Raw genomic sequence first — 21,805 nt, 5'->3', positions numbered from 1 at the left:
CTCGGGCATCTTCTTTGTCCTAAAAATGACATTGAATAGCCAGTTAGCCATTCCAAGACCGCCCTACCCACGTTCTTCCAGAATTCCACCGGAATTTTATCTGGCCCGGTTGCTCTCCCCTTGCTCATATTACACATAGCCCCATCTACCTCCGCCACTTTAATACGTCTGCAATATCTAAAGTCCCGATGGCTCTAGATGTTTTCTAAGTCCCCCAGCACAATGTTCCTATCCCCTTCCTCGTTCAAGAGTTTACGGAAGTATGCCTGCTATCTCTGTCGAATCAGAGCCTCATCCAACAACACTTTACATTCCTCATCCTTGATGCACTTCACTTGGTCTAGGTCACAAGCCTTCCTCTCTCGCACTTTGGCAAACCTGTACAACTTCTTGTCTCCTCTTTTGCCTCCAAGTTCTTCATACAAGCGCTCAAATGCGGCAGTCTTGGCCACATTAACTGCTAACTTTGCTTCCTTCTTAGCCACCTTATACCGCTCCCTGTTGGTCCTCTTCTCCTCCTCGTCCTTGCTTTCCACAAGTTTCAAATAAGCCACTTTCTTGGCTTCCACTTTACCTTGGACCTCAGTGCTCCACCAGCAGTCCCCCTATGCGGCCACTAGACGGGTCCTTCGAGACCCCTAATATCTCCCTAGCGGCCTCCCTAATGCAATTAGGAGTCGCGATTCACATATCACTCGCGTCCCCACTACTCTTCCATGCTCCCATAGCTAGCAACTTATCCCCCAACTTCTGACGCTGGACTCAGTCAAAGCGCCCCACTTTATCCTAGGACCATACTCAACCATCTTTCTACGCTTCCTCCTAATTCCTCTGTTAATTAAAGTGTGTAACTGAATTTTTGGTTCTCTTTATAAATAATGGAGTAACAATCATTCAAAGAAGTTGTATATGATTTTCTTAATATGTAAGTCAAAATCTTTTAGAATCATTAAACCACATTAATTGTAAAAGAAGGTCTTAAAAATTATCGGCCCTCAAATAGGTATAAATAGCATTAATTTCAGATTCCATAGACATAGTTGGTTGTACCTCTTTTCTCCCTCCTGTCCTCTGTGATTTCCCTTGTAATCTACACAATGAGTATGACCCCTTCGTTTCCTCCATTCTTTTTCCGCCATTGAAAGTGACATGCATCTCAGCACTCCCCTTTTTAGCACTTTCTAGCAACTCCCCATTTTTTATAATACTTTTAAAAAATCGACGTGGCCTTAATTTCTCTGTAGCTTCTCGTGATCTTTGAACTCTGTTTATAATCCGAAACGCCAGTACGCCACTCCAGTACAAGTGCTCCATTGTAAGTACGTTTACATATTTCTGAATAATTTAGCTCAAGATATATGCCGTTTTAACTTTTTCCTTCTATGTTATGATGTGACAAAATCTGGGTTTTTTGGTGCATACATGGCTTGTACTCACATTTGCTTTAGGATTTTTTAATCTTGTTTTGAGATAGTCTGAAAATAGTTGAATGGATGTACATGATTTATATAGGGACCATAATTAGTGTGGGATTGAGGCGCAGTTGCTGTTGGTCAGAGAGGGTGGAGGCAGAGGGATCACGCTTTAAAATCTGAGGGTTCAGTGTATTATGCGCGTGTCACTGTGTGCGTGTGTGTCTGTGTTTTGCTTTGTGTATATGTATACATCGATTGAGCCAAAAGTAGTGGGAATCTGCATCCCAAGGAATAAAGATCGATACTCCTTTACAGTGGATTGAGGCTGGTTAGTTTCAGCTATCTGATCTTGAACTTACTAAAACTTTTTGCTGGAATTTTAGGTTATCAAAGCTTCAATTTTCCTTGCAAAGAATATATATCTTACCTTTGTGTTGTTAAAGTTTTCAACTTTTTGCTGTACCCACATTTGCTGTAGGATTTTCTTAAAATTTTCTTTTTTCTTGTTTTGAAATGGTCTGAACCGAGTTGAATGGATATAGAGAATTCATATATGGACAGCAATTAGTGTGGGATTGAGGCGCAGTTGTTGGTGAAAAGGGGGCTTCATGCTTTAAATTCAGAGGGTTCGGTCTATTTTATATATACGTGTGTGTGTGTGTGTTAATTTTCATGTTTATATATATACATAGATTGAGCCAAAAGCAGTGGGAGTCTACATGCTAAGGATGGATCCTCCTTCACGCTGGAGGGCACTGGCTAGTTTAAGCTACCCGATCTTGAACTTAGTAAAATGGCTTGTTATAATTTCGGTTATCAAGACTTCAAATTTCCTTGCAAAGGATATTTATCCTACATTTTCTGTTGTTAAAGTTTTCACCTTTTTAGCGAATTCTTGCATTTTTTTCTTCTATTTGGAGCTTTGTCCTCTTAAGGATTGGATAGTTGTATAACATCTATATAGGAGTCCCTTAATTGTTTGTGGTTCACCTTCAGGTTCTTTTGGATATCTATAATGCACAACAGGGAGCTACATTTCTCTAACCAAGAAATGGGGTCAAGTTCTAATTTTGGTGAAATTCCAGAATGTAGTTCCACTAAAAGGCTTTTCAATGAAATTCTCTCGGACATGCACGCTTGTATTCATACCCACACTTGCAATCCACCTGGTCCTGATAACTCACACACACACACTTGTTACCATGTTCACACCAAGGTTGTTCCTCCCCTAAGTGATGATACTGCAGAGTCTGCAGAGAATAAGATAGGAAAGAAACGCCCTTTGAGTAATAAGGAAGCAGTTCGCAAGTACCGTGAGAAAAATAAGGCTCGGGTTGCATCATTAGAGGATGAGGTAGTGAGGTTGAGGGCTATAAATCAGCAACTGTTGAAGAGGTTACAGGGCCAATCCGTCTTGGAAGCTGAAATTAGCAAGCTCAAGTGCTTGCTTGTGGATATCCGAGGAAGGATTGAAGGTGATATTGGATTTTTTCCGTATCAGAAGCCAATGAAGAGTGGGAACATATATCAGAATCTTGTTAATCCTAACTATCCTGGAGCTTATGTGATGAATCCTTGCAACCTACAATGTGACGATCAGGTTTATTGTCTACAGCCGGGTTCGGGAGAGTTAAATGGACAAGGCCTAAATAGTTGTGGATTTCAGACTCGTCAGTGTTTTTTGGGTAATCAGGAACCTAAGGAAGTTACTGGCTGTGCATGGGGCTATGGTACTCCTACTGCTGAGGCTTCTTCCGGGAATAAGAGAAAAGGTGAAGTGAATTCATTTGCATTTCTTGTTTCTGGCATATTATTCGAAAATTGATGAACGTTGACCATCTATACCTGAACTCAACAAAACATCATCCTCTTAGTACACATGAAATCTGTCTACCATTTAGATTTAGGTCTAATAATCTTCGTAAAATTAGGAATTCATCTTCTTCAGTCACACCATGCTGGTGATATATATTAGGCTGAATCCTATAACCCTTTGCGTTTGAGGCCTTCACTTAACATGTTCTAAACTATAGTTTATTTCGTTGAAAGAAATGATAACCTATGAAAAATATCTCTTAAGAGGTCAGTTAAAACGCTTTACAAATTTGCATGCAAAGAAAACTTTCTTATCTGTGAAGACTAAAAACAGCATATGCTTCATAATACATACCAAAGTCCAAGTTCTATAATGGCTTAATATTAAACTCTCAAGGTCCAATTTTTTTTTATTTTTTTTTGTGTATTATGATACTTACTAATTATATAGCACTTATATTGTTCCAGTAATTTGACATTAAGTAAATAACAACACAATTAAACATTTAAGTTTTAGTTTTTACTTTCACATTAATATTGTAGGCAATCATAATTTAAATTTGAAGCAAATGATATAATCCAAACATCATCATCAACAACAACAACAACAACAACAAACCCAGTGTAATCCCACAAGCGGTGTCTGGAGAGGGTAGGATGTACGCATACTTTATCCCTACATTCAAGAAGGCAGAGACGCTGTTTCTGGAAGACCCCCGGCTTAGGAAAAATAAAAGAAAGGCAGCAACAAGCATACCAATTAGAAAACCGAAGCAAAAATACAAAGTTACAAAACTAAAACTAAGTATTGTAATTGGAAGGTCCGAACAAAAGCAACGACAAGTAAACACAGGAGTCAAGGAATACGAAAATACATAATTAATGCTAACTCATGTACTAAAGCTATTGTTACAGACAAGGACAACGCTGGACGACCTATCCTAACTCTTTACCTTTATGCTCAATCTCATCACCTTCTTATCCATGGTCATGTCCTTAGTGAGCTGGAGTAACGTCATATCTTGTCTAATCATCTCTCCTCAATACTTCTTCGGCCTACCTCTACCTCTCCTTATGCCCTCCAGGGCCAACCTCTCACACCTCCTCACTGGTGCATCTTTGCCTCTCCTCTTCACATACCCGAACCATCTTAGTCTCGCCTCTCGCATCTCATCCTCCACAGAGGCCACGCCCACCTTGTCCCATATAAATTCATTTCTAATTCTATCTAGCCTGCTATGCCCGCACATCCATCTCAACATCCTCATTTCCGCCACCTTCATCTTCTGGACATGGGAGTTCTTGACTAGCCAACACTCCACCCTATATAACATAGTCGGTCTGACCACCGCTCTATAAAACTTATCTTTAAGTTTAGGTGGCACATTCTTGTCACACAAAACACCTAAAACGAGCCTTCATTTCATTCATCCCGCCCCAATACGATGTGTAACATCCTCGTCAATCTCTCTATTCCCTTGTATAACCGACCCAAGGTATTTAAAACTCTCTCTTCTAGGGATGACTTGAGAGTCAAGCCTCACTTCTTCGTCCACCACTTGAGTCGTCCTACTCAACTTGCACTCCAAGTATTATGTCTTGGTATTGTTCAACTTGAAACCTTTAGATTCTAGAGTCTGCCTCCAAATCTCTAACCTCTTGTTAACACCGTCTTTATGTTGTCAGCCAAATCCCTAAGAGCTTTGTTTTCATTTATAAACAAACATATTTATCTACGTCTTTATGTTAGCTATTGCTTCTTTTTTTTAAAGTTAAAACGTGTTTCTGTGTATTAGTTGGATCTAGCAGCAAAAAGACACAGAAGTTTGATGTTTGAGTTTACTTCCCTAATGAGCTGAATTAAGAAGCTGATTGATAGAACGAGTATAGTATGATGTTTTCAGCTGTGCTTTCAGATCTTCGTATCCTTTTTGTACATTGATCTTCGCTTTGTTTTCTTTTAGGAGGGAAACATGAAGCAATGGCGAGCTGGTCATGATCTGAAGGAGGTGTCTTTGGTCTGGATAATAATGTATATCCTATTATGTTTCTTCTGCTTCTTTGGGATTTCCTTCCGGTATCTCTTCTTTGCTAAGTTCAATTTTATAATATTTCCCTGCTTCGAGTTGGTGGTCTAATGTGTGTTTGGATTTACAGTTATTTATCTAGAATAATGGATTTAGTTAGTACACATGCTTAAATAGGCGACATGGATAGTGCGGATTCATATAGCTGACCCCAATAACTTGAATGAGCCTAGTTGTTGTAAAGGATTAGCTAGTAGACATGAAGATGAGATGAAGATCTGGAAGCTTTGTTCCTCAGCCGAGGAGTATTTGTTTTGTCCTTTTGATAAATACTCCTCTTGCTCTTGAATATATTCAATTGATAAGATTCATGTCTATGTCATGTGAAGTTCGATGCAGTGAACACAACAAAGTTTACTTTGTTGATAAGCTTAAAGATGAGACGACTATAAACTGACTCTTTTTCAAAGTGGATTGGGATGGTTCTTAGTTTTTTCCATCATTGTTTTACTTTATGAGTAAGTGTTTTTGTATGTTTCCCATGATCTTTCCCCACTATTTTTCCTTTTCTTTTTTATTTCCCGGGGGGGGGGGGGAGGAGGGATATATAGGATGCAAAAATAGATTCTCCTGTTTGTTCCCCCAGCTAATGGTGTATAATGGACCACCCCAGCATACAGAAAAGAGTTTTGATTAGGCCTTTAATTAGTTAGAAACTCTTTTCATTGCAAAGTAGGGACACTCATCTGGAAGAAATGGTGACTTTTGCTTAGATTATATATTCGTATTAGAAAATTCATTAAATATGTTTAAATATCTGTTTGAGAATTTAGTACTAAAACGAGTTATGAGTTTGATGGCAAGTTCAGAAATCATAAACTTCAAATTATGACTTACCTCTGTCACTAACATATGTTATGCTACATTGACTACTGACCAAAAGCCACTTCATTACTCATCAATATGCAAGACAATTACGTATGCCTCGGACTAATAGGAAAAGAGAATTACTGAGTGCCCTATTCGGCTTCCCTTTCTAAGTTCTAACTGCTCATCCTCAATCCTGAAGACAAAAATGACCAATCACATAACTGAGATTTATATTTTTGACAGATTGTGAAGAGCGTTTTCAGTACTTCAGTAGTTACCATTTGGTTCTTTAATAGGCAGCTTGAGTTTTTGTTTTTATTTTTTGTGTGTAGCGTCCAACTGGCCCATGGTTTATGTTGGAGAAAGACACAATGATTTAGAGCCTAGTTACCATTCGTAGCTAATGTTCAATCTTGTATCACTTGTATTTATTTCCTCTAAAATGATTGTATCAACGCATACAATACTAGCTACTGTTCAGTTGTTACCAGCTTGTATCACTTGTATTCGTTCGCTTTATATGGTTGTATCAACGTATGCAATACATTGAAATACAATGATACATACAGTTACTATATCACTGCATGTGATTCTATACACTATATATACTGTATTTACCGTTGGGATTTTGCAACAAAATACAAAGAGTGGCTACGAATCGTAATTATTTCAAAGTGTATTTATGTATGGTTAATACAATATATAAGTTAGTTACACCATGCAATTCTTCCATCAAATAATAACCCAAAATTTTGTAGTGTGTTTAAGTATTGTTAGAGTGGATCTGGCCCAAGATAGGCATCGTAAGCTTGGCCCAGTGGTATCTTTCCTATACAATATTTAGAAACTTATTTATCAAAATTGTCCTAATTTTATATATTATCCATCCTAAATAAGGATAACTTACAATTTATATACAATCAATTATTAGTACCTTAAATTAGGGGATTCAGTTACACACTTTTTCTTTTTTCTCTCCTCTTTTCTTTCTCTATTCTCTATCTCCTCTATTGATATATAATCCATTATTAGTGCCTTAAATTATGGGATTCAGTTACACCATTTTTCTTTTTTCACTCCTCTCCTCTTTCCAATAGTGCCTTAACTATACTATAGCAATTCCAATAATGTCGAACCACAATGACATAAAATAGTTCAAGACTTAATTGAGAACCAAATCTTATAAAACTATTTTAATAGCTTGAACCAAAAATTAAAGTTGCGCCAAACCAAAGTAATAGAGACACTGACGATAGATAGTACCTAAACCAGACAAGTTGAATGTTGCAATATTCAATCGATACATCTACAAAACATATAAACTAAAAATAAATTTTATACAACTAATTATATAGCATAAAACTTATTTATAACCTATCTATAACATTCATACATCATTTTTACCCAGCTAAAAATAACTACAACATCATACAACTTAGATACAATTTTTATACAAATTTTATACAAATATATCGGTTATATGTATTTTATATATGATTTGTATATATTTTGTATGTGGTGTGTTCTTCTTCTCTGAAATTCCAATCAAAACTTCCTCTCTTAATGCAATTTTGATACATATCAATAATTTTATGTAAAAGAAAAGTATTTGTAAGGGAAAATATATAGACGGCCCCTTAAACTTGGCTCCAATTTCCACTTTGACACTTTAACTTAGCGCTTTTCCTATTGAACACTTTAACTATATTTTGGACTATGCCATTTAAACACAATGCATAACCGGCCAGAGGAGTGTTAGTTCCACATATGGTAAACGCGTGAATGTTATTATTTTTTGCTTAGGTGAATATTCCAACGGTAAAAAAAACCTACCCATTAGACCCACTTTAAAATACCCCATTTTCTCATAATTTCTCTCAAAAAGCCCTAATTCTTCTTTCGTCTTCTTCCTCTTTCAAAGTCGCCATTTTTCCCTTCAACTGAAGTTTGGGTGCCCAAGCTTGAATCTTTATCTAATTTCTTCCTCATCTTTCTCGTTTATCAGTTCCATGTCGCAAAAATTAACAACTTCTCGCAATGGAATGGATATTTGTTACTGTGCGTTTAATACGCCACTGACTATATCATGGTCACTTGCAAACCCAGGTCATCGATTTTATGGTTGTAAATTGGTAAGTCGATCGAATTGCTTTTCTTAGACCCTTAAATTTCTTAAAAAGGAATTCTGTTTTTAATTATTTTGTCCACATTTCTTTTTAAATTTTGTAGGGTCGAGGTGGCTGCAAATACTTCAGATGGCATGACGATGAAATGCTCGACCAAGCTAAAAGGGTTATACGGGGTCTGTTGAAGAAAGTCGAAAGAACTGAAAAAATAGTTGCGCGGTTGAAGTGGTTATTTGTTGTGGTGGTGGTGGTGTTTTTAAGGAACTGGCTTTGCTGATGCTGGTGGTTTGAAGAACAATGTAGTATTTTTATGATATGCTGGTGATAATGGTGTTGTAGTTGCTGCTATTAGTTCAAGAACAATGTAGTATGTTGGAAGTGGATACTAGGAATTTGGCCTTTTGTTAATGTACACTATCTTGTTATGAATGAAATGGCAATGACCAATTTGTTGATGTAAATTTAAGTTCAGCTGCACTTCCATATTGAGTTATGAATGAAATGCAAATTCATATTCATGAACTGAAAACATAATTGCCCAAACATATTCATGAATTGAAAACATAACCGCCCAAACATTCAATTGCATAATGTGATGAACTAGCATTACATCGAAGCTCAAAAATAGAGCATTATTTTGGTCTACAAAATACAAAAACAGAGCATTGTTTTGCCCAAACAAAGAACTGGCAGACCAAATGTGTAATGACTGCCCAAACTACTAAGCTTCGACATAGCATAATGTATCAAACAGAGCATAACTACCCAAAAATAAACTGGCAGTGACATCTCAGATAATATAAACAAAAGTTGGTTTGCTTCACAGTGTAGATACAACTGAACTTGTTTGACTTAAAGGGCCTTTTTTCCTTGTTGCACTCATCTTGTGACCTTGTCATTGCATTTCTTTCTTCAAACTTCAATCTGGTGGGCATAAATCCAATGTCTATGTTAGTTACAGATGTATCCTTGAATGTCCCAGCTAATATGACTCTCTCAGATGATATACCAGGCTGTAAAAAATAATGAATTAGTTAAAAAAAAAAAAAATTCCAGCCCAAAAACTGTATTACAATATACTATACACCCTTACATTCATGATAGTAGTTTCAGTCATAGTGTCAGTGAAAATCTCAAAATCAGTATGCCTTGGCCTTTTATGTCCAATGGTTGATGCATTAGTCGAGCCTCCTCCTAGTGCAGTTCCTCTTCCTTCTCCCCTGTCTAGTCCAGGGCCTCCTGTAGATTGAGATGTTGAAGGTTGTGTGCTAGTAGAGCTTCCTGTAGCAGATGTGAATACATCCCTACCAATGCCAAGTGCAGTTCCTCTTCTTTTTCCCCTGCCTAATTTAGGGCCTCTTCCTCTTCCCCTACCAAGCCCAGTTGATTGATTGTTGCTTTGTCTTTTGACAATACTTGTATCCTCACATATAGATGATGGATTGCTTTGTTGAGATGGTATTTCCCGAGATAATTTTGGTGGAGGTGGTGCCATATTTTGACTTTGTTAAGTAGCACTTCTTGGAACATGCTGACAGAAGTAAAAGAAAAGAATCTAAGAATTGCAAAGAAAAGAATGTAAAAGAAATAGTAAATAGACAAGTACAATTATCAGAACTTACCATGTTCCTGCATCCAGATTTGTTGTGTCATGTTTGTTGGCAGTTTGAACAAGTCATCTTTACCCCTTTCTTTGATAGTTTACCATGCTTTTTTCTTGGCTCATCCTTGGCTTTTCTCCTACATCTCTTTGGTCTACTTTGCATAGGTTTAGATTCATGAGGCTTTTTACATAGATTTATTGATTATGGCCGCATCTTCATGTTGGGAATTGGTTGAATAAAATGCTGGTAAGCTTTAAGGAAAGTTTCCTTCCTATACCAGCGGGCAACATAATCATCTGGATCCATTTCTCTATCATAGAATGCACATACTGCATGTTGACATAGAATGCTCCTCAACATCCATGATCTACAAGTACATGTCATGGTCCTAAAATTAACAATGAATATGTATACACCTTCATCAACCTCAAACCCATGTTCTGTATTCCACATAACCTTACATCTCCTAGAGATGGCTTTGTTCTCTTCCAGTATCATCCTAGCCATTGGTACAATGTCAGTAACCCAAGTCTCAGCAAACTTCCTCATTTCAATGGTCTTATTCATAATTTTGTGTCCAATTTCTTCCAACATAGTTATAACAGACTTGTGCCTAGGACCTATTATCCAAGAATTGAATATTTCACACATGTTATTCTCAATAACAACACACTTTGAATCTTCTTTAAAGTATGCCCTACACCAATACTCTTTATCATACTTCAAAAAGTCTTCTCATATCTTATAACCAAGCTTATTCATTATTTCCAGTTCTTCCTTGAATTTCACTTCCTAAGATGCTTTAGCACATCTCCAGAATTATTTTCTCCTTTCTTCGCCTCTCCGATTTTTGGACCAGTTACACCAAATGTGTCTAGCACACATTCTGTGTTGTGCCATTGGTAGTAATTCCCTTATAGTTGGTACTAGTCCCTAAAAAAATAGTAATAAATGTTAGTGGATAGTATATGTCACGACCCAATTTCTCCTATAGGCCGTAATAGCGCCCAACGTCGTCATTGGGCAAGCCAACGGTGAACTGACCATGCGATTACTCTTTTAATAAGTTCCAAGTAATTAAATTTCATTTATTAAGTGATTAAGAGTAAAAAATTCAATAAAATAAAATGAAGGCAACTGAGTGGGCCAATATAGTGACATAAATACTCCAAAACTATAAAGTGTACTAGTATATGTGCCAAGACCTGGTGTCATAAGTGTATGAGCAACTAGTAGAATATACAAAACTTTAACTACTGTCTGAAAATAAAGTAGACTGAAAATAGATACAAGAGAGACTGTAGGTGCTACGGAACGGCTCAGAAAGCAGCTCACCATTAGGCCTCGGGGTAACGGGGTGTGCGCCGATATGACCGCCAGATGCACCTACCTCAGATTCTGCACGATTAGTGCAGAAGTGTAGCGTGAGTACATAAACAACATGTACCCAATAAGTATCTAGTCTAATCTCAAAGAAGTAATGACGAGGGGTCGACATCGACACTTACTATGGACTAACAATAAAATACAGGAATTCTAAATGAGCATGGGTCATATAAATAATAAATACAACTTAATAACAAACAGTGAATAATAATTCTTTCACTAATAATAAATTCCAAGTCAATTTCTGTCATTAAATAATTATAACCGTTCAAGACATAAAATAATATCAAGTATAATCAGGCTCCGAGTGTTATCACACACGATTTATGCCGACGTCATACGACCCGATCCAGAATGATGTGTACACTGCTGAGGGTCGAGCGGTACGAACCATAGATGCATCTATTCTACTGCCGAGGCGTTCGACCCGCTATACAAGAAGAGAGGATACTTTATAAATATCCGATTAAAATCTATTATAAGGCTAACTCACAAGGAAGTACAATTTCTATTAACGGTCAAGTAACCCGTCAAAACTCAAGTAAGTGGAAGTCGGTCCTTTTACAATTCCTCTACAAGTTCCCATATAATTTAGGCACTTTACTAACAAATCGGGTGCAAACATTCGCTCACCAACAATGAACAAGGGTTGGTTTTAACACGCTCACCAACAACGCAAAAGGTTGGTTTTCACTCGCTCACCAACGACTCGTTGGTTTTCACTCGCTCACCAACGACTCGTTGGTTTTCACTCGCTCACCAAAGATACGAATAATGACACAACCTCTAAGGACACATTGCCTCTCCAATATTTTTCTGTCTCTCTTCACTCCTTTGTGTACACAGTACATCTATTAAAAGTGAATTACAATGCTTGTTAAGAGTAGAATAAAGAACTTGTAGTCAGATAGACAACTGTATAGAAGGCTGTGTATCTTCTTTTTTTCCCAGTCTCTCGTTTTTATAGTCTTCAATAGATTCTGACCGTTGGACTTGATTTCGTTGACCCCTTGATTTCGATAATATTCAATCAGAAGATTTTCTCCTTTGATTGAGTAGATACCAGTGTGACTTCCTATTAATTCCTTTTCTCAATTCCATTTGGACCTTCAAACTAATTTGAAATCCTTCCATCAATCACTGATTTATTGGCACTTATTACTTGTATCTTGTACCTATTGATTGATGACGTGTCTTGCTAATGGACTCAAATATACTTTCCAAATTGCTGATAATTTCTAGATTCCATGCCTTAAGCTCTTTTGATTTCTTTCCTTGTGGAGAAGACAATATTATCATATATTCACATAATGGGAGATTTCCATTTGAAGTGCTATAAACCATGCACCAGTATGTATTGAATTTTTCTTCCTTGAAAAGCTTGGTGATTCTCTGTCTGCACGTTCTTAAGTATGATCCCTTCATTTACTCTTTCCAAGATATAGCTTGTAGTAATTCATTCAACAATTTTCTTTCCTTAGTATTGTAGCAAATCTAGCACTGTCATACCACATTTGTAGCAAGTATACCTCTTTCTTTCTACGTGATATATCTTTGCCAGAATAATTATTCTTTCACTTGAACTCTTCTTCCGTATGTACAAGTATGAGCTCTTATTTAGACAACCTAAGAGAATTTCAAGATCCTCTTCCTTTGACTTTGGATCTTGAGTATTATCTTCAATATGAAGATCCCAGTAACCATTTATTATCTCCACAACTATGAAAATAATTTCCTTTTGTACAGATCTCAATATATTCTTGAACTCTTATTATATTGAAAATATTCCTTTCTTGATCTTGGGAAATAATATCTTTTCATAATATAGATTGTACTATATTCATAATATATTTTCTTTCCATAGAGAATATATTCTTCCTTGTCCTTGTAGTATCTTTTCCATATAGTATCTTGCACAAAATAATAGATCTTCTCTAAGATTTTAGCAACCTTCCTTTCAAGATATTTAAGAACTTTCCTTCCATAATTTCCGTAGAGTCTTCTTCTGATATTGTAGTAAACCATTCAATATATGAAATATGACTTTCAAATATCATTCCTTCCATGACGCTTGGAGATTAAATCTCTGAAAATAATCTTCCTTGATAAATTCATCACATGATATTCTCTTTCTCATATTTGTTTGGATCTTTACCAACATCTTTGTTTTCTTGAATAAACCTGTGCAAGAATAAGATTACCACTAGTAAATGTTCTTTGATTAATACTTATATTAGTTTGTTATCATCAAAATCAATACGTGAAACCTTGAAGCTAACATCTAGCTGGAGCACCACCTGACTGGCCTCCACCCACCTGACCTCTACCTCTAGGACGGCCCCTACTCACCTACCATCCGCCTTTAGATGGCCGGACGGCTGGTGCGACTGCTGGTGCTGAAATCATATGATGCTGACCCGGCTGCACTGCCTTGCCCCGAAGCCTGGGGCAGAACCTCCGTGCATGACTAAGATCCCCGCACTCAAAATAACCTCTTGGTACGGTTGACTGCTGACCTAAAGTCTGATCCTGATGGCCTGAATACCCACCGGAGGAACCCTGAATAGTTGGTGGGTGGTAGAAACTCTATGGCATAGCGCTAAAATAAGGTCACACTGGAGTACCCCAAGGAGGCGGCAGTGCTGGATATGTGGGCATACTAGACTGACCCCTCACAAACTGACATGTGTCCCCAGCCGGGGCACCTCTGAACTCTCTAGAATATCGAAACAGCTTATCCCTTATCGCCTGCTCTCGGCTATGCTGATGTACACCTTCGATCCTCCGAGCCATCTCCGCAACTAGCTCGTAAGAAGTCCCCATCTCAACCTCTCGGGCCATAGTGGCCTGAATACCAGAGTGCAAACCTGCAACAAACCTATGCACTCTCTCTGTATCGGTAGGAAGTATCATAAGTGCATGGCGAGACAACTCAGAGAATCTCGCCCCATAGTTTGTCACCAACATCTGACCATACTGGAGCTACTCGAACCGAAACTGCAACTCTTCCCTCTGAGAGGGTGGAATACATCTATCCAAGAAGAGGCGTGTGAACTGATCCTAAGTCATGGGAGGAGAACCTGCTGGTCTGCCGAGAAGGTAGGACTGCCACCATCTATGGGACCTACCCTCTGGCTGAAAAGTGGTAAAGTCCACCCCATAAGACTACAATATCCTCATGTTGTGCAGTTTGTCCCTGCACCGATCAATAAAGTTCGGGGGTCCTCATGTCGCTCACCTCCGAAGACAGGAGGATGTAGTCTGGTCCATCTATCCAATAGCGTATGCGCCTTACCGGTCACAGCTGGTTTGGGTTCAGGTATAGCTACTGTAACTGGCTGGGCCCTGTCCATGGGTAGTGTGCCTGGAGTCTAATATACGGCGGCTGCATGCCCAGGAGCCTGAGCGGTAGGTGTCTGTGCTCCCCCTCCCGCCTGAGATGTGGCCGGGTCTGCTGGAAATAAATCAGACTGAGTCATAGAATCCATGAACCGCAGCATACGGCCCATGACCTCCTGGAATCACGGTGCATACATGAAATCCACTGGGTCAGGCTCTGCTGCAGGCACCTCGCCCTGCTTCTCGATGATAGGATCCTCTACTGGATCCACTGGTGGCATGACTGGAACAACCCTAGGACGCCCTCGTCCTCTACCATGAGCTGGAGCCCTCCCTCGTCCTCTGCCTCGGCCTCTAGCAATAGGGGGAGCAGCTCCTTCATGATCGGGTACATCTGCCGCGTGCATTCTCACCATCTGTGAGAGAATAAGGGAAAGATACTTAGCACAACATCAGTTGCACGATAGGAGATGAAGAAAGAGTAGTTTCTTAACACCCTATAGCCTCTCTAAGATAAGTGCGAACGTCTTCGCACCGATCCGCAAGACTCTATTAGACCTGCTCATAACTTGTGAGACCTACGTGAACCTAGTGCTCTGATACCATGTTGTTACGACGCAATTTCTCTTATAGGCCGTGATGGCGCCCAACGTTGCTGCTAGGCAAGCCAACGGTGAACTGACCATGCGATTACTCTTTTAATAAGTTCCAAGTAATTAAATTCCATTTATTAAGAAATTAAGAGTAGAAAATTCAATAAAACAAAACGAAGGAAACTGAGTGGGCCAATATAGTGACATAAATACTCCAAAACCATAAAGTCTACTAGTATGTTTGCCAAGACCTGGTGTCACAAGTGTATAAGCAACTAGTAGAATATACAAAACTCTAACTATTGTCTGAAATAAAGTATACAGAAAATAGATACAATAGAGAGACTCTAGGTGCTGCAGAACGGCTCAAGAAGCAGCTCACCACTAGGCATCAGGGTAACAGGGGTGCGCGCCGATATGATCGCCAGATGCACCTGCCTCAGATACTGCACGATTAGTGTAGAAGTGTAGCATGAGTACATAAACAATATGTACCCAGTAAGTATCTAGTCTAACCTCGAAGAAGTAGTGACGAGGACTCGACATCGACACTTACTATGGGCTAACAATAAAATATAGGAATTCTAAATGAGCATGGGTTATGTAAATAATAAATACAACTCAATAACAAGCAATGAATAATAATTCTTTCACTAATAATAAATTTCAAGTCAATTTCTGTCATTAAATAATTATAACCGCTCAAGCCATAAAATAATATCAGGTATAATCAGGCTCCGAGTATTATCATAAACGATTTATGCCGAGGTCATACGGCCCGATCCAGAATGATGTGTACACTGTCGAGGGTCGAGTGGAACGAACCATAGATGCATCTATGTTACTGCTGAGGTGTTCGACGCGCTCCACAAGAAGAGAGGATACTTTATAAATATCCGATTAAAATCTATTACAAGGCTAACTCACAAGGAAGCACAATTTCTATTAACGGTCAAGTAACCCGTCAAAACTCAAGTAAGTGGAAGTCGGTCCTTTTACAATTCCTCTATCAAGTTCCCATATAATTTAGGCACTTTAATTAACAAATAGGGTTCAAACACTATAAGTATTTCATGATTTGGGTCCTAAACTACCCGGACATAAGCATAATTTGTAGCTACGAATGGACTCTCGTCACCTCGTGCGTACGCAGCCCCCACAATTAGAAGCAAATAGTAATTTAAATCACCTATGAGGTAAATTCCCTCTTATAAGGTTAGGCAAGAGACTTACCTTGTCTCAAAGTTCGCTTTCCGGCCTCAAATTCACTCTAAAACCTAAACTCGATGCCGAACAATCCGAAACTAGTCAAATGTTGTATGAAATAATCAATACATATTCAAAAATTCATAATCAAACTATTAGAGTGATTACCCAACCCCAATTGGAAGATTCCTAAAATTCATCTCCAGACCCACGTGCCCAGGTTCCGGAAATTTTCGAAGACAATTGTTACCCATAACCACACGAACTCAAATATATAGCTTTCACCTAATTTCATACCCATTTTTGTGGTTAAATCCCATTTTTATCAAAACTTAGATTTTTCATCTAAACCCAAAATTTTTACAATTTTACATGTTAAACTCTACCCATAATATATGTATTTAACTTACATTGGATAGAAATTACTTACCTTCAATAGCTAGGTGAAATCCCCTCTCTAAGAAGCTCCAAAATTTCCCAAGAAATGAAATAAAATAGCCAAAATGGCCTAAGTCCCATATTAAATGGACCTCACTGCCTCCAGCACTTTCGCTTCGGTGGCTCATTGGCTGCTTTTGCGGCTCCGCATCTGCGAAAAGATCATTGCAGATGCGGCTCTCCCCCAGCTGGCCTACTTCCGCATCTGCGGACAACTGGCCCGCTTCTGCGAGATTGCGTCTGCGGTGCACGTGCCGCACCTGTGGCTCTGGCCGCTTCTGCGGTTGCCTTCATCGCATCTGTGCATTCATATGTGGGGTCCATACTCCACATCTGCAATCCCTGGGCAGCCCACGCTAGGCCACTTCTGGGCTGTTGGCTCGTTTCTGCGAGCTCGCACCTACTGCTAGTCCTTCGCAGGTGTGATTGCACCAGAAACTCTGATGCTTCAACCCTTTTCTCTAAGTCCAAATGACTTTCGCGCATCGTCCGAATGGCATCCGGGGCCCTCAAGGCCTCGTCCAAACATATCAACAAGTTCGTAATCATGAGATAGACTTGTTCGAACCTTCGGAATGCGGAAAACAACGCCAAAACTAAGAATCACACCCCTAACCAAATCGAATCAACTTGCTTCGAATGCGCCGAATTATACCTAAACTACTCGAAATTGCGTGTAAGTCTTAAATCACCATAAAGAACTATTCCTGGGCTCGAAATTCCAAACGGACCTCGATAACACCAAAATCTACTCCAAACCAAATCTAAAGAACTTTAAAACCTTCAATAAACCAACCTTAAACTTTAGGTGCCGAAACGCTCCCGGGTCACCCAAAACCCCATTCGAACACATGCCCAAGTCTAAAATCATCATACAAACCTGTTGGGACTGTCAAATCCCGGTTTCGAGATCGTTTACTAGAAATATTGACCCAAGTCAAACTTGACCCCTTTAAAGCTAATAACAAGGAACTAAGTGTTCCGATTTCAACCTGAAGCCTTCCAAACCCGAACTAACCGTCCTCGCAAGTCATAAAATAGTAAAAGCACATACGGAGAGTCTTATTTAGGAAAACAGGGATCTAGATAGTAAAATAACGGGTCGGGTCGTTACAGTATATATAAAGCAGGAAAAAAAATTAAAAATTGATTGTAACTTTACCTTTTCACATAACAGTTAAGCCAACATCATCTCCTAACTGTAAATATGCAATAAAATATGCGATGAACCAGCTCCAAGAGTGTTTTGTCTTTTGATCAACTACATCCCATGCAATAGAAAATATTTGATTGTTCCCATTTCTACCAACTGCAACAAGTAACTCACCCTTGCATATTCCTTTTAGAAAACAACCATGAAATCCTATGATCCTTCTTCACCTTTCTAACCATCCCCTTTTCAAAGCATCTAAACATAGATAGAAGTAGAAAAATAGATTTTTGCCAAGAAGAGTCTCACTATCTATTCTGATCCAGCATAAACTCCCAGGATTTGTTTGCTTAATAATATCAGCATAATCAGCAAGTTTGTTAAATTTCATCTTCCAGTCACCCATGAATTGACTTATCACCCTACACTTAACCCTGTAACAAACAGTCCTTCCAATATACAAACCTAACTTATCCCTAACCAAATTATGAATCTCCCACAACTTAATATTTGGCTGGGAAATAATCTTATCTTTATACTTATTAGCAATGTACTAATAAGTACATAATTTGTTTTTGTTTTTGGTGTTGCACTTCTGAGTTGGATGGTACTTCTTCACAGTAAAGTCACATGAATCCCCATAATTGCTTGCATACAATTCCCAGTTACACGTGGCTCATTTATACTTAACTCTAACCCTATCCTTTTCATTAAGCCTAATTGTTAGTTGCACTTTGTTCTCCACAGCATATGAGACTACTGCTTTTCTAAACTCTACAATATTTTCAAATACCATACTAAGCTAAAAATTATCAAAGTAACAGCCAGGGTCAAACCTTACCTTTTTACTTCTCCTTCTAGGAGGTAAGTCAATACGCCTTTCAGCTAAAATATTTAAGTCATTTGTGCTATCATCACTTCCAATATCAGAACTGGTGTAGTAGTCTCCATCCCCTCCTAATTTTCCAGCAAACGTGTCCTTCTTTGATGGCCTGCCAATATCCTCAAAGCCTTTATCTATTCCAGCTTCTCCCAAAATAATCTCTTCTGTTGGAGTAGGTTTCTTTCTCTATTTCTTCTGTTTTTTCTTGTTTCTTCTTTCGTGCCTTAATGAAGTGAGATCTTCATTCACATCACTATCATCTTCATTAAGAATTTTATCTAATTCAGACTCATTACTTGACAGATCTGATGCCAAACCAACATCTATGTTTGTTGTTTCTTCAGCCCCTTGTAAATTCTCACCTGCAACCCCAACATCAGCTAGATTTTCCTCAGCCACAAATGTGTTGTTTGCAGCACTTTCTTGGACATTTATATCCTCTGGAACAATAGATGTTGCCTTAGCCTCTTTATTTAATGTAGTTTCACTTGGTTCAATAACTTCTGGCCCACATAAAAGGCCACATGAGACAGTTTCATCAACCAACAAAGGCTCATTTACTACATGCTTAATAAACAAATCCAAATGATTAAGGTGACAAACTATATTATACAACTGTTTATTATTTTCAATCAAGACAAACTCATTAGATTTCGGATTAATTAAATAGAAACCCTCTACCTCAGTATACCCCATATCCTTTGTGTAGGACAGAAGCTCAAAAAGAGAAAAGTGGTCCTTGTCTATCATGTGACCATCCTCACCCCTCTCTCCTACATATCTCAGGTCAGGATCCTTGACAATTTATCCGCCATGATGAAAATCAATAAGAATATATTCGTCTGCAGACATGACTAGATTTACCCCTGTATTGAAAAATCAAAAAGCGAAACAGAGGATGTCAGTAGATTTCCCGATCCAAAATTATAAAAAAAAAATCCTAATTTTCACAAACTCCAACAAACTAAATTACAACAACCAAAAACAACTAAATATTCTGTAAATAAAAGCTTACCACAAAGGAAAGCTTTGATTGAAAGAGCATAAACCATGAAACTTCATTTACGACAAACTCCAGTCACGACCAACTCCAGTTACAACCAACTTCACTCACCACCATGATTGAAAGAAGTAAATGATTACCCGTATTAGTAATATAATTGACCAAGTTGTTGACGGTCAGTTGAATCTAACTCAAAATCGATGAAGATTCCACCGGGAATCGGTCTCAATGTATTTCATTAGTGTTTATTAGGCTAAGGAAAAGGAATTTTTAGTGGAAGATAGATTAAGTGAGGCGAGGTAAAATATGGATAAGGTAAAAAGGGGTTTTTTTTATTAGAACTGGATAAATAAACACGTGTCAACATTTTATTGGTATGTTATTCCACGTGAGAAGCGTTTAAAAACACGCGCTTAAATTTTTACAACATGGTCATGCGTTGTGTTTAAATGGTATAGTGTAAAATACAGTTAAAATGTTCAATAGAAATAAGTCTAAGTTAAAGTGTCAAAATGAAAGCTGGAGTCAAGTTTAAGGGGTCGTACACTTATTTGGCATATTTATAACTTAAATACAAATTTCATACAAAGATTCATCATTATACAACTATTTTTCAACTTTCATAAAATATTCAAATAAAAAAAATATAACTACAACAGAACACAACTTAAATACAATTTACATACAATTATAATACAACCTTAACCATTTTCTTCATCTTCGAGTTTCATTCTGAAAACTCATCCAAAATCAGCGCTAATCTTCATCAAACATCCTCAAAATTGAGATATAAACTCCAAATAATATTTCACGATCGTTTGCAACAACACCCCATCAAAACAAATACTAATAATTTTTAAAAAATCGAAAAAAAATCAAAGTTTCGAAGCTTTTGATTGCTTTCAATGGCTGGAGGGGCAACAGATAACGACTAGTTTGATGGTGATATGCGATGACATCAAATCTATTTTTAAATTCTCTGAAGAAAAAGAAAAAGAAAAAGAAAAAGGAGATGAGAAAAGAGAAGAGAATTATAGAGATCCAAAGATGAATAAGTTGGGCAGAAAAAAGAAAATAGAAAGAGAGAGATGCAGAAACGGTAGATTTGTGAAATTTGACTTCCATGTTAAAAGGCTACAATCAAGAATACTCATTTGAAACTTATTTGTATATAACTGGTAAATTGTATATCAACTAACAATTAAGTTAAAACCTAAACACTGAAGGTAAATAAGTTTGTAATGTAGTACATATATGTAAAAAATTCTTTTGATAACTAGGGTTGGGTTTTAAAAAAAACCCAAGATCTGTGATGTGTTACGGGGCTATTTTCTTTGCCTGCGCAAAATGTTATGCCAAATGATAACAAGGATCTGGATATTGAATATTTTGCCTCGCCATTTTGAAGTTTCAACCTAGTAACCTACTGCGTGGAATACACTAGAAAAAGAAATTTGCTGCTCTTCCTTTTCATTTTTTTCCCAACTTTAATTCCAGAATACAAGTGTAATTCATGAAAAAGAGAATTTAATGCCTTCAAACGTTTAACTCAGTCAATATTTATTATTGATACATAATTAGTAAAGGGTAGGAGTGGCAAGTTAAACTGGTCTACAGTGGTTGAGAGATCAATCAAAAATTTGAACTCGTACAGTGATTCGAATTAAACTATTCTGGTATATACACAACTCGTTATGTAACATGCTGTTTCTGTCTTTTGGAATTAAATAGAAATTGAAGAACCTATAAGCAATTGCCATCTTCCTGAATTTAGCTTTTGACAGAACTTCCTCCCTTGGTCTAATACTTTACGAACAGCTTTATTTTGGATAAAGTGAGAGTAATATTGTTTGACCCAAAATCCGATTTTGGAGGAAACAATTAAATTTATATTTTTAGAGTATCTAGCAATCTATTTGATCCAAAATTCGAACAAGGAAATTGATAATC

At 37.8% G+C, this 21,805-nt stretch overlaps 3 protein-coding genes across 5 annotated transcripts; 1 reads left to right on the top strand and 2 right to left on the bottom strand.

Annotated features, from left to right (window-relative positions):
• Window positions 1–269: 269 nt before the first annotated feature.
• On the bottom strand, window positions 270–1,314 carry LOC138899662 (uncharacterized). Its single transcript, XM_070186341.1, has 2 exons — window positions 1,051–1,314; window positions 270–605 (listed from the first exon to the last, which is right to left on the bottom strand). The coding sequence occupies exons 1-2, from the start codon at window positions 1,312–1,314 to the stop codon at window positions 270–272; spliced, it is 600 nt and encodes a 199-aa protein (XP_070042442.1).
• LOC104115438 (basic leucine zipper 23-like) lies at window positions 875–5,693 on the top strand. 3 transcript variants are annotated; one of them, XM_009626072.4, is made up of 3 exons: window positions 875–1,319; window positions 2,412–3,187; window positions 5,195–5,693. In XM_009626072.4, the coding sequence occupies exons 2-3, from the start codon at window positions 2,431–2,433 to the stop codon at window positions 5,227–5,229; spliced, it is 792 nt and encodes a 263-aa protein (XP_009624367.1). In that variant the 5' UTR covers window positions 875–1,319; window positions 2,412–2,430; the 3' UTR covers window positions 5,230–5,693. The 3 variants fall into 3 exon arrangements, with proteins under 3 accessions (XP_009624367.1, XP_009624365.1, XP_009624366.1); XM_009626070.4 differs by having other exon boundaries at window positions 877–1,315; XM_009626071.4 differs by lacking the exon at window positions 875–1,319 and adding an exon at window positions 1,335–1,743.
• Window positions 5,694–10,058: 4,365 nt separating this feature from the next.
• On the bottom strand, window positions 10,059–19,548 carry LOC138899661 (uncharacterized). Its single transcript, XM_070186340.1, has 4 exons — window positions 19,076–19,548; window positions 18,811–18,961; window positions 11,975–12,094; window positions 10,059–10,577 (listed from the first exon to the last, which is right to left on the bottom strand). The coding sequence occupies exons 1-4, from the start codon at window positions 19,546–19,548 to the stop codon at window positions 10,059–10,061; spliced, it is 1,263 nt and encodes a 420-aa protein (XP_070042441.1).
• Between the last annotated feature and the right edge of the window lie 2,257 nt (window positions 19,549–21,805).

The sequence above is a fragment of the Nicotiana tomentosiformis genome, chromosome 10, assembly GCF_000390325.3.
Source record: "Nicotiana tomentosiformis chromosome 10, ASM39032v3, whole genome shotgun sequence".
NCBI lineage: Eukaryota > Viridiplantae > Streptophyta > Magnoliopsida > Solanales > Solanaceae > Nicotiana > Nicotiana tomentosiformis.
The sequence above is the reverse complement of the archived record's forward strand: the minus strand, read 5'-3'. Positions and strand labels throughout refer to the sequence as shown.